At 41.8% G+C, this 13,546-nt stretch overlaps 1 protein-coding gene across 1 annotated transcript in view; it reads left to right on the forward strand.

The window, feature by feature from the left end:
• BOD1L1 (biorientation of chromosomes in cell division 1 like 1) overlaps window positions 1–8,947 on the forward strand; it is a 64,686-nt gene extending 55,739 nt beyond the window's left edge. The window contains exons 22-26 of the mRNA XM_063135121.1: window positions 402–430; window positions 1,228–1,312; window positions 1,730–1,919; window positions 5,090–5,233; window positions 7,582–8,947. Coding sequence (XP_062991191.1) covers window positions 402–430; window positions 1,228–1,312; window positions 1,730–1,919; window positions 5,090–5,233; window positions 7,582–7,690 — 557 coding nt within the window. The 3' untranslated portion in view covers window positions 7,691–8,947. The remainder of the gene's footprint in view (window positions 1–401; window positions 431–1,227; window positions 1,313–1,729; window positions 1,920–5,089; window positions 5,234–7,581) is intronic.
• The last annotated feature ends 4,599 nt before the right edge of the window (window positions 8,948–13,546 follow it).

Below are 13,546 nucleotides of genomic sequence, written 5' to 3' on the forward strand. Positions count from 1 at the left end.
TAACTACTCCCTACACTGAACCAGTAATGTTTGAAGTTGAAGCAATCACGTGATTACTTTTTACAGTCTGATGGCATGAGAAGTAACTTAGCTTAATATGCTGTGGTGAGATTTAGAAAAACTGTGTGAAAGGAAACCTTTTTTTTTTAGTTTGTTGACTATTTAAGTTAAAATTAAAATGGGTATGACCTTTCATTAAAATAGCCTTCCCTAACCTGGTGCCTTCCAGATGTTTTGGAATTGATTAAACTTCAGCCCCAGCCAGCAGGAATGCTGGGAATTGTAGCCTAAAAACATCTGGAGGGCACAGGGTTGGTTAAACAATAACTAAGGTCTTTGTGTTTGGAGGTACAATTTATCCAGAGTTCTTGAACTCTGCCTTTTCCCCCCTATTTTTTTAGCCAAAGATTCCTTGAATGAAACACACAATGTAAGTACAATTTTTTTTTTTTTAGTGCAAGTTGCTTTGTACCTTGATCCTAAAAATATTGACTGGGAAGTAAAGTCCTTTTTATTTCAAGGCAGTTACTTCTGTATAATTGTACTTAGGGTCACTTCCACCAAAATCTTGAGTGAAAACTGTTTCATTAGAATTGAATTGCTGCATCAAACAGAGGTTCATCAAGTCCAAACTTCTGTCTTCCACCAGTGGGCAACAGCGTGCCTCTGGGTGCTTACAAGTAGGACATAAAAGTAACACACCTCCTCAGACCTCAGTATCTTGCAGTCACAGGTATATTTCTTCTGAGCATAGAGGTTCCATTAAGCCATTGACAATTGGGGTGCAAAAACCCAGGTACCTACTAGCCACTTGTACTTAAAAAAAAAATAGAACCAGCAGGTGGTATCCGGGTTGCTCCAGAGATCAGAAGGCAAGTACCTCTTGTCTAGCTCCTAGAAAATCCTGTGGACTCCTTGGTTTCACAAAATGTCCTGAACCCCCTTATCATGGCCAATTGATATATCATCTATGAACCTGTCTAATCATTTCTAAAAGCTATCTAAATTAGCATTTGTTTACATAGTAGGTTTGTCTTCTGAAGTTACATATGTGAAGCACTTGCTTCTGTCAGCCCTGAATGTACTGTAAAATGTCCCCCTCTCTTTCCAGATGGTTTGTAATTTTATAAGCCTCTCCCATGTCTTCCCCTTGATATTTTTTGTAATCCAAAAATCCTTAATACTTTCAATTTCATTACTATTTTTTCATTTACTTCCAACTGTTAGGAAGCTGAAAAAGCCAAAACAGACGTGGTTTTGCGTCGAAGAGGAAGGAAGCCCAAACGGCCTCGTATTCCATCAGAGGAAGCAGGTAAGACACACAGCCTCTGCTTCTCTTAACTTTTTATTGTTTAAGGTATATATTGGCTTCTAAGAAGATCAGCTTTTATTATCTTTATTCATTGGGGGAAAACCATTGGGTTATGGCTAAAGTAAATATTATGGGAAAATGTGCAAATTGCTATAATCTCTTGTCAGGTTTGGTACATCCCAGCTGCTTCCCTAAACCCGCTTGAGTTTTCTATGAATTCTGGCTGTGAACAGAAGAAGTAAACTATTGCAAATGTGTTTGGAAAGATTTAAACAAGTATGAATTAAAACACTAAGGAAATGGAAAATTACTTACTCCACTCACAAGCTCCATTTAGAATTCCTCATCTAAAATAAGTGTCTATATCCTTTCTGGAGACGTGGGTGGAAATTTGAGTGTGTGAATAAAACTTTGCAGGAATAGACACACCTGAGCCAGATAAAAAACGTCAGAAGCTGGCACCTGCAGCTGAAGAGGAAACGAAAGGCCAAGATGAAAGCAAGGGAAGTGGCGATAGTGGAGAAGAGGAAGATGACAGCAGCGGCGATGCTGACGAGGTGCATTCGGGAGCCACAACTAGGTCTGCTTCGCGATTGGAAGCGCAAAGGTAACGCCAGCGCTGTTAAGGCTTGAATACTGTATCAGATGCTTTGCCAGAGGTGCTTTTCAAGAGGCCTTACAAAGGATGTGAAGGGCTTCTATGGAAAAGGATGAGCTCTAATGTTCCAGGGTGTGAGCAGAGAGAACTTTCCAATTCTTTAAATTCTAGCCTCTGACTCAAATAATTGATGTAGGTATCTCAAATCCAGTGCAAATATTGAAGCCAATCAATTTGCTATCCCACTGTTGGTTTTTAATCCAGGAGCAAGATCTTTTCATTTATTTATTTCTGACATTTCTAGCGCATAGTGGCTCAGGTGTTGGACTGGGAGTCGGGAGATCTGGGTTCTAGTCCCCACTCAGCCACGGAAACCCACTGGGTGACTTTGGGCCAGTCACAGACTCTCAGCCCAACCCGCCTCACAGGGTTGTTGTTGTGAGGAGAAAATAGAGAGGAGGAGGATTCTGTACGCCGCCTTGGGTTCCTTGGAGGGAAAAAGGCGGGATATAAAGGTAATAAATAAATAAAAAATACAAAAACATAATAAAAGTGGCTTACGAACAATGAAATGACAATCAACAGGAATAAAATAATTTAAAAGCATCTAAACCTAAAACTTAAATCTTTGAAGGATTTTAACTTTTCCACAACCTTAAAAACAGCAGTAGCAGTGACCCTTAGCAAAGTAATATCCCAGAAAGGCCAGGTTATCTAAAAGTGTTCAACAATGGGGCCAGCTGTACCTCCCTTGGAGGCCATTCCAGACCACAATTGAAAAGGTCTTATCTCAACCCATCAACCATATATTCAGGGGTTACAGGGTTTCAGAGATAGAACAAAGTTCTTGTGCAGGATCATACGGGCCTGTGGTGTGGTGTGGGTGGGTGTATGTGTGGTTATTGAGAGACCCTGGCTGTTAAGAGTGTTAATGGTCAAAAGCAATACCATAATTGAGCCTGGAAACAAATTTACAATCCAGTAACAGATTTGTGTAATATGATCTGGTCTAGATCCAAAGAAAAACCTGGCAGATGCATTGTGAATTGGAGTTACCCCAACATTTCTTCCATTGTAGCAGCAGTATAATTTAAAGCAGTGGGGGTGGGGAGTCATTTTTGTTGCTGGTAGTTTAAATGATTGGGGGTCAGAAGTCCTTGCTGATCTACCATAAACCTCTCAGATCTACCAGAAGATCCAGCTCAACCTTGTGCCCAGACTCATGCATTGTTTATTGTCAGATAAGGTAATTTCATCATACAAACTGATTACCCAGGAAGAGGTAAGATCACTTTTAGCCCTTGGGTTAGTGTCCAGAAAGTAGAATGTCTTCCCTCTTCATCCTGAAGGATACAGAAGTGTTGGCCATCCCTGCTTTAGCAGAAGTAGTACAATTGTTAGTGAGGTGAAGCAACATTATCAGTTCCATTAATAGCATTCCTACTCTGCAGAGTTCCCTTGGATCACGCAGCATATTAAGAAAACTGCATAACAAAACATTGATGGCTGCTTCTGTTCAGTGGGGCTGCTGGGGTTGAGGGGTCCTAGGTAAAATGTCCTCCATACCGTCCACCTCCCTAATTTCTCCCAAACCTCCCTGGTGTGCATGCTCCCTCTCTTCTTTCCCCTACCCCACCTTACCAGGAGGTAGCACTTTCCTTATTTTTCTTTTTAACTTTCAGGGGAAAATGATTACACTGGAGGGTGAATTTCCCCAGAGTGCCTCTGAGGCCATGTGGGGCCACCGAGAGGCCTTCTGGAGACATGAAGATACCAGAGGCAACTGCAGCTTTGCTCCACAGTGTGCACAAGCTCCTCTGAAAATGCTAACTGTATTTGGGGGCCCTCTGGGCTGCAGGATCCTGACCCTGGCCCTAGTGACACCATTACTTCTATCAGTTGGGTCAGCATAACTTCATGAGGAGAGGAGCCACATTCCAGTAGTAGTAGAGCACATACTTTGCATTCTGAGGGTTTCAGGCAACACTTTCATTTAAAAGGATTCATCTGGAAGCAAGGCTGATAAAGTGCTTTGCCTGAGATCTTGGAAAGCAGTTGCCTGTCACTCAGTATGGATCACCAGCCTTTGGGGTTGGTGGTCACGTTTGGAATTCTAAGAGTGTTTTGGACACTTTCACAAAATGGCTGCCATGTTGAGCATGGCCAGTCACAAATCCCAGAAGACAACCTTGTGAGTCTAAAAAGAAAAGTAACTCACCAAAGAACTCTCTCATGTGCACTCACCCACCCTGGCAAAACTCACCCCCCACACAGGCAAAACACCCCCACACCAAAACAAATAAACTAACACACATTCCCCCCCCCAACAAAAAAAGCCCCCACAGCTCTGGCAAAACACCCCTTCACTCCCCACCACCCACTCTAAATCTGTAGAATCTGTAGGGTGGATTCCTGCATTGAGCAGGGGGTTGGACTAGATGGCCTTGTAGGCCCTTTCCAACTCTGCTATTCTATGATTCTATGAGTCTCCCTGCCACCACCTCTGGCCCCCAGAACACCCCCTACTACCTTTTTCTGGGCAGCTGGGCAAACTTCAAAACATAGGGCCTGAAGGCATTCTTGGAAATAAAGACGGCATTGGAAGCTGGTAGTTCGCTTTGTAGCATGCCAGCCTCCCAATTAAATAAATGATTTTTAATATATTAAATAAAAAATCCAGAGATGCAGAGAGCCTTGTATGTGTCAAGGGAGGTGCTGGTAAACCACACATAGGGATCCTGAAGTGTAGACGGTACTGCACTAGGTGGACCAGTTGTTTATGGCAGCTTTCATATGTTCCTATGACAGCGTAATTTAGGAGCGGTGTATGGCGGGGGGGGGTGGGACGCTGACGATGCTGAGGGGCTCAACTCCTTACCTGCCTTCTACTTTTCACCTCCAGTCCACCACTCCTGGTGCTTTTTCTTTTGCTGGGTGCTGGACACATAGCTCCACTAGACACAATGTCTTGTAAGTGCAAGCGGCACGCGTAGTTTCAGAAAGCAGAATATCCCAGATCCAAACTTTATAGATGTCCAAGCGTTACTGCTTTCTTGTGAATGGTCAGTGAAAGAATCTGTCTCTAAAAGGCATAGAATAATTTCAAATGATTTTTGTAATTATGTCTGCTGTATAATCTGTGCTCTTTACATTCAATATCTGCACTCTTTTTTTTCCAGAAAGCAGCCCAGCAAGCCAACTACACGTGCAGCTTCTAAAAATCAAAGCCCAGATCCGTTACCTCCTACAAACCGCCGAAAGTTAGCAGGGAAAAGACAATCGCCTGCTAATGCAAAATCTAATAAATCTCCTCTCTTGGCACAGTAAGTATGGAAATGAAAGTCCCTTCTGGCTTCGATATCTCTACATCCCTCTTCGGTTTCTCATCCCCCTGTCTCTTTCCTTGACAGTTACCCTTAGTTGTTTAATGGCAGTGAGTATCGTAAAAAACTCTTGATTTCATAAAAACGTAAGCAGAGCCAGGCTAGATCAAACCAAAGGTCCATCTATCCCAGTATTCTGTTCACACAGTGGCCCTCAGGAAGCCCACAAATGAGTGGCCATAGCACCCTCCCAGTCATGTTCCTCAGCAACTAGTGTACATAGGCCTACGACCTCTGACACTAATGGTAGCATACAGCTGTCAAGATTGTAGCCATTGATAGCATTTATCTACTCCCCATTTAAAGCCGTCCAAGTTGGTGGCCATCACTACATGTTGTGGCAGCAAATTCCATAGTTCAGCTATGTGCTGTGTGTAAAAGTAATTCCTTTATCTGCCCTGAATTTCCCACCATTCAGCTTTATGGGATGACCCTTGGTTCTAGTATTATGAGAGAGAGATTTCATGCTCTGCTTAGGGCATGAAATATTTGTCTGGCCATGATTCAAAACTGTTTTCAATCCAGCAGGGCTTTTCTTATATAGCACCATTATACAGAACAACGGTGAAAATGATAGGTCATCATTGCAGGCGAACTTAACAAAATTACCAAAACATAATAGAGGTTTCCAACCCAGTCTAAACCTTTGTGGGGTCAACTAATACATTTGTCAAAAAAGGCTTTGCATGGGGTGTTTGGGCATCAGTTCCACTCCTCTGTGTGGCTTTCTAGTTTGTGCAGAGTGACTTCAAAAGATCTATATTTCCATCAGACCTCAGCATCAGAAATACCTGCGTTTGGCCGTTGGCCACCAATGAGTATCCGCTGTTCTGTGCGTGTTTACAAAATGAATGGCCATCATCACCATTTATCTGCATCACAAAAGAATGAGTCTTTTTCCTACATTGAGGATTGGTTGCTAGTGGTAGAGTCTCAGTCTCTCAACACCTCAATGCTCTATGTCATTGGGGCTGTTTGCATGACACAAAAGCCCACCATAGGTTATTTAACCCACAGTAAGGTTGTGGTGTGTGAAGCCGCCATTTTGTATATGTTACTCTCGCTTAGGGTTGCTGTGTTGTGTGAACCTGGTGAGCATGGGTCATTTGAGGGTTAAACAACTCTCACACAACTTGACAACCTCTGAGTGGGAATTTGCAATATGGCGATGGATGCCACAGCTTGTCATAAGTTAAATAACCCATGACAAACCTCAGCATGCTGTTCAAGCCTGGTCATTGTGGCCAAATTTTATCTCCTACCTATAAACATATCCAGTTCACTGGAGTTGTATTAGGGAGGTCATTATCTCCATTATCAATGTTGTCCTGAAAGAGGCATGCAGCCTAATAGTGCAATCCTTTAAAATTATAGGACAACTGCACTATCAGTGTACATGGTACTGTTTGCAATCCAAATTTAGGCAGTGTGATCATAGTGGTAGAGGAGAGATATAGAAGATTTCTACATGAGGCTTTTATTGCACGCTCAGGATTGATCACTCACAGAAGTATATGAGTCTTTTACATGATGTTGTCAACCTCCAGAGTGTCTCCCTTGTTTTTTGGAGTTTTATCTTGCTGTTAAAAAGACCAGAGATAAGCTGATACAAACAATAATGCGAGATATCAGCGGTGGGTATTGATGGTGTTTCCTATAATACAGCCACTAGATGGCACTGTATAATGAAAAATATTGCAAAGAAAAGAAATTTTCAGTTCAAATCACAAGTCCACCATGTAAAGGAGTCTTTCATAGTCCCGCAAAGAAACCAGAAGTAGAAAGCCTTGGTAAGAATCTGGGATTTCAGCCTGATATGGTGAAGCCCATAGAGGGTGGGAAAGGCAAGGATAACAAAGATGAATGCAAGTGAGTGCAGTTATACATATATGGTTAGGCTTTGTTTCGCTTGGGGTAGGAACTAAGAGGTTAAGCAAATGTCTTCGCTGAAGAGGTAGGTTTTGAGCTGGTGTTTAGTGGCAGAGACGTGGCCCTATGAATATGTTTAGAGGCAACAAGGAAGAACGGGTGAGGTCAATTTAGACACCAGGAGTCTTCAGGGTGACTCTGGGTGGCGGAGTTGAAGGAGAGAAGGCTGCTTCAGGGATAGAAGAGCAAAGGGGCTTGGGGGTGGGGGTAAAACTGTGGAGAGCTTAAAAAGGAAGAATGAGTTTATGTTGACTGCAAAAGCGGAGGAGAAGCCAGAACGGCTGCCTGGAAAGGGGAATAGTTTAACCTTGGTTGTTTGAATGACCCAGAGAAAGTTCACCACTTTGCTTGTTTTCCAGATCAAAGTTGCAGCCCACCAAGCGTAAAAGGGAAGCCAGTCCCGCAGTAACACACAAGAAAGGTCATCAGAGAGCAGTTGATACTGAAGGAAAGAAGTCTAAGCGGTAGTTGTACTCCATTCCAGATGAAGAATATTCTTCACTAATCCTGTTTTTTTAAAAAAAAAACAAAAAAAAAACCTAAGAGGTTTTGCATGTGCTTGTTTCCAACGTATGAAATATGTTACATGTGTAACATATTTAAACAGCTTTATAAACTATTTGTTTATGCAGAAGACTATATGCATTGCAGAAGTTTACTTTATATCTCAAGCAGAGATTGTCAAGGGTGACTCACTAATGCTGATGCTTCCAATCCACTCTTCACCAGTGGCCTGTTAATGACACCTTTTGTACATAAGCCCCGTATTTTAAAAAAAAAAGATTGTATTTTATTGTATATGAACTTAATCATTGGGAACACTTTATTTAATAGCAAGGACTGGTCTGTGAACTGTTACATTATGTTATGTTAGTCATTTTAACTGGATTTTTAAATGTTGTGCTGCCATCATTAGCATTGTATAGAACTGGGAGAAGGAGTTGGGGAACTCTTTTTTTCCGACAAAATCAACAGATCTCCAATAACTGGCAAAATACTTCCTTGCATGTGTTCAAGTCAAGTAGAATAGTAAAAGGAGACCTTGGTTCCTTTTCTCATCACATTTGTGGTTTTATGTATGGTAAAATTTAAAGTTGTGTTTATAGTGTTGAGTAAATGCACTCTATTCACTTTGAAATATAATTTCATCTGTAAATTTTCTCCCAGCATTAAAGTAGCTAGAGCTCATTGAGGTAAAACTAGGCCTTTTCAGCCAAAACTGTCCTGAAGTGAAAGCTGTCTGACTGCAGCTTTTAATTGTTCTTCTTTCAATATTTCTCTTTTTCAGTTGAAACAATGAAATTAAAAGTATCACTTGTAGGATTTAAACACCTTTACTATTTTATCTTGCACCATTTATCTTATGCTTTATATACTCAGATTAACATACTCAGATTAAAACTGAACCTGGTCCAGTTGCCAGAATCATCAGTAAACTTGCATTTTCTCTCACAAGAAGAAGAAAAATTCAAGTTCAGTTCCATGTAAAGCTTTTTTTTATTGTTATCAAAATTCGTCTCTCACAAAGATGTAAGTTGCCAAATAACCTGAGATTATTTTAAAATGTTCATATTCATGTTTTATAAAATCAACGTTCTGTGTTTTTTATTTTATTTTTTGTTTGGGGGACTTTATTGTTGTAATGTGGATTTTTCTGTCAAATATTCTACTTTGTTTCTTACTGAATTTTTATATATAAATTATAAAATGTTTCCCAAAACTAAAGTCTCAGTACTTGAGTGGTGTCGTTACTTTTTATTATTATTAACAATATTGGATGACTCTTCTGTAATATGTATGTACGAAGAGCATCAACCAAAGAAACTCCTGATTCCTGTTGATTTCAGAGGAATTTAGGCACAAGTTAAATCTTTCCCAATGGAACTCATTGTCACTTCGGTTTGACTAGCATTGGGGTGAAAATCCACCTGAGCCACCACTAGAGTGGAAGGGAAAAACCGTGACTTGGGAAATCGCATCTTCTCCCCCCCCCCCCCCCCCGCTGCGGCTGCCAATCAGGGCCTTAAAAGCCCTGCTTAACCCTTTGCTAATGGGCCATGCAGGGAGAATTGTGCACTTCCCGGAGGCCCTGGAAAGGGCTCTTTGCCAGAGCTCAGGAGGCCTCCCTTGGAGTGTGACTTGGCGAACTCACAGGGCAACACACACACACACACACACACACACACACACACACACACACGGGTTCTCTAAAACCCAGGTTTGACTCGACTGTGTAAATTGCAATGAACTGCAGCCACACTGAAACAAAAGAAGATACCATAATGCAGGGTGAACACCTTGTGGCTCTCCAGTTGTGTTTTGGCCCACAGCTCCCAGCAGACCTAGCCGCCAGCATAGTCAATGGCGAGGGATGATGAAAATATTGGGCCAAAACATCTGGAGGGCCACAATACAACTTCGAAATAAAAGTAGATTTCATTTGCTGATTTAGTTAAACAAAGGAAGGAACTAGTGCAGTAACTAAGGAAAAGTAGAGGCAAATCTTACAGGGATGGAGCAGTTAACCCTGAAGTTAATGGACTGGATCTAAAGAAGTAGAAGCATAGGGGAATTACCCGCTGGCAGTCTTTGGCAATGCTTGCACCAAGACTCCATGCAGTGCTATAGTGGGGGTTCTATAGCAGTTCCAATAGTTCCAGTCATGCAGAGTGGACATCTTTCAACCGCAATTTTGTATTATGACGCTAATATGCTTTTAGTGGCCCTTGCAGGACGGACAAGAAATATTTCCAGCTTCTTTCTATGTTCTGTTGCTTATAGCTCTGAAAGATTTGCAACTATGTGGTTGATGCTTAATCCAAGGCGGGTGGAGGGGGGATATAGGATTTCCAGGAGTCATAAGCCCTTTTCACACATGCATCATGCATACAATCGTCTTGCAGCCGGAGGGCAGGACTGGACCACAAGAGCCTCGCATGAGTCCCTACTCCAAGTGGGATTTATGAAAAGGACCTATGTGCTCCTTTCACATTCAATGCACAGATGTGGCAGGATGGAGGCAGTGTGGCACAACAGCTGATCCCACCTCCCCATCCTCATGGCCCTGCCCCAAGGCTAGCAGAAGCCCCAAGGCTAACTGTGCACATGGTTATAATGGCTTTGAGTTTTCTTAGTAGTTTTAATTGCTGTGAACCACCTGGAGACCTTTGGTTGTTTAGCAGTACAGAAATGTAATAAATAAGGCAGGTACAAATCAGATGAACAAACCAAATACTGTCACTCGTGTGGACTCAACCCAATACTGTGTTGCCTGCATTTGCTCTAAACGCTGTTGCTCTAAATGTTATGCCTCTCAAAGCCACTGCAAGCTCCGTCTTTCCTTAAAACTGAGAAAAGGCTGTACTTAAATGTAGGGCTGAAACTTTAAATTGACACAATTGGTAGAAAATTTTAGTTGATTGATTAGTAGGAGCCAATTTTAATCAGTGGGGCTATGAATTAAGGGCACACGGGGGTGTTTGTGTGTGTGGTTTTTGAAGTTCTCTTGGTTCTAATATGTTGCAGTGAAAACAAATAAAGAAAATATGAACTATGTCATTTCCTCCTAAGAATGAGTGGTAGCTTTTGTATTTCCTGTGTGGGTGAGATGTTCTTTGACATCTTGAAAAGGTACGGATTGAGTTTCTGGCTCTTTGCTGGTGAGGACTGCCTGCTGCCACTGCAGAACAGTTGAGGGGAAAACTGAAAGCATATCCTTACCAGCAACCATTGGGAGCCTTTGGGGGAGGCCGGGGCAATGCACGCGCAGCACTGTGGAAGGGCACAGCTACTGACCGGCTGCTGGTCCCCTCGGATGGCCACAGCGCGAGGTAGGGCAGCTAGCCCATCAGCAGCTGTCCTCTTCCACAGTGCCATGTTTCTCCTGCTTCTGCCACTGCCTTTCAGGGGTTATGGTAAGGCATTGGCCATCATTTTTATTTAATTGTCTTGAAATGACTGATAAGTTAAAAGGCAGGTGACTAATCAACTTTTTAAATTGTGTAACTAGTTGCCAGAATAACTTTTAAGTATCTTAATTCTATCTGATACTTCTTTTACCTAACTCAGAGAGGAAACAGTTTAGCTGGAATCCATATTTCAACACTGTTGAGAAAACTAGTTGAAAGGACTCCGTATCCAGTTCAGACATATAGATACATTTCTTAAACACCACAAGCAATCCACATTTCCTTCTCCTTTCCTGTCCCAGGTGCCAGGAAGCAATTGAATATTACAGGGGAATGCCAGATCAATTAGGTTTAGGGTTTTATTGTGACTGGTCACACATGTGATGCAATAATTTCTTTACAAACGTCAAAGCTCATTAATGTGAGGTGGGGGAGAAGAAATACAGGAAAGGGATAATGACTAACAATCACATACATAATAGCCTGTCACCATTTTCAAATATAAAATGAATATTATTATTTTCTGGTTCAATGCCCAAAGAAAGCTGAAAGCTGAAAGCTGTTCTTTTGAGGCAATGATGGGTTATGCTCTTCTTTTTTTAATATAAACACAAGCTTAGAATTGGTTGAGTAACAGAAATCTTATTTAATTCAGTTCTCTCAGATTTTTTTTAAAACTTAGGTGTAAGCAGAACTCGGGCTACAGGTCACTGAACCTGGAGCGAAAGACTTAATGTGTACCTGAACAAGGCGGGGCTGTTTGTTTTCCCCCTTTCCTGTCTCCTCCCCTCTACTTCCTCCTTCTTCTTCTTGTTCCCTGCCTCATGGGTTGCCGACCACATGGCTGGACTGAGCCATCCTATCCTAGGAGGGAAAGTTACTTATCCCTAAAGTAAAGTTTCCTTCAAACCACCGCTGGAGTGTTTCTGTTGTCGACACACGTAGCTACTCGTAGGGAGCTGGTTCAGATGACAAGATTAGGCTTCAATCCTATATACACATACTTCCGAGTAGGCATGCACAGGATATTGGACTGCAAATAGACGATGTGGATTCTTTAAAAAAGGAAGACTTATTGGCTGGTGATAAGATTCCCTCTAAAATCGAGGCCTTTCTGTTTCCCCTACCACTGAGCAACTCCTGCCTTCTCCCGCCTCTCTGTGATGCACAGGTGGGTCAGCCAATTCACAGGGGTTGGCGGGCAAAAGGAGTCCCATGGTGGATTTCAATATATATTACCGCTTACTGTGTGATTTTTGAGGACTTTTTTGTTTATTTTTAGGTTGGGTTTGGATTTTATTTACACCTGTTAGATATATGTAAGCCACATTGAAGCCTTATTAACTAGAGGTGTGATACAACTTTTAAAATAAAAATATATAAATAAATATGAACATTATGCAATTTCCTATCTGAAGGGAAGTGTGATCCCCCCCCCCTCCAAAACACGCACATTTATTCTTGAGCACTAGGAACTGCCACAAAATGGTACAGATATAGCAATACACCCTATTAGCTGCAATTTGATTGGCTGTGAAGCCCTAAACAACTTGGGACCAGGATACCTGAAAGAACGCCTTCGCCCTTACAATTCTACCTGATCACTGAGGTTGTCGAAGGGCAGGCTCCTGGTGTTTGCATGTGGACCTGTAGACCAATTGGAATCCACCAGGAGAATCCACCTTTAGTGTGGTGGCCCCTTCTCTGCGGAACTCCCTGCCCCTAGAGGGCAGGCAGGCACCAACACTAGGCTGCTTCTAGTGCCTCCTGAAAACAACTCTGTTTCAAGAAGCCTTCCTCAACTGACCAGCAACTGTTTTTCTGGTTCCTTTGCTTTTAAATTGAACAATTTTAATTTGCTTTTAAATCTTCTTTCTTTTACTGTTTATACCTATGTTCACTGCTCTTGAATCTGTGTTAGATAGTTGAGCAGTATATAAATACTGAATTATTATTATTATTATTATTATTATTATTATTATTATTTGGACGAAAAGACTTTTCTCATGCTTAGGTTTCATTGATAATCATATTTCTGGATTGGGAAAAGGGTCTCCTGCAGCACATAGCTTGGCTCATTTGCATAAATTATTTTCAGGGTTCCTCGTAATGTGAAGGAGCCTATTTACATACAGCTATATGCATCAATTGCTCTGAATATGCTTTTGGAATGTTGCAAGACCATACCATGTCAGGAAGATCCTTCAATATACCCTGATATGCTAGGTTTCTGTGTGCAATGAGGTCCCTTCCCCTTGGGAGAATAAAATCATGGGATTGCCTTGACTGCAATTCAGCCATTTTACCATTGGACTTGAGGTGTGTAGAAATGGGAGCTCACTGACCTACTAGCAGACGGAACACAGAGGTAACAACAGACACACAAGTCCATCAATGATGGCTCCAACTGCCTGCA

This window comes from Elgaria multicarinata, chromosome 10, assembly GCF_023053635.1.
Source record: "Elgaria multicarinata webbii isolate HBS135686 ecotype San Diego chromosome 10, rElgMul1.1.pri, whole genome shotgun sequence".
Classification (NCBI taxonomy): domain Eukaryota; kingdom Metazoa; phylum Chordata; class Lepidosauria; order Squamata; family Anguidae; genus Elgaria; species Elgaria multicarinata.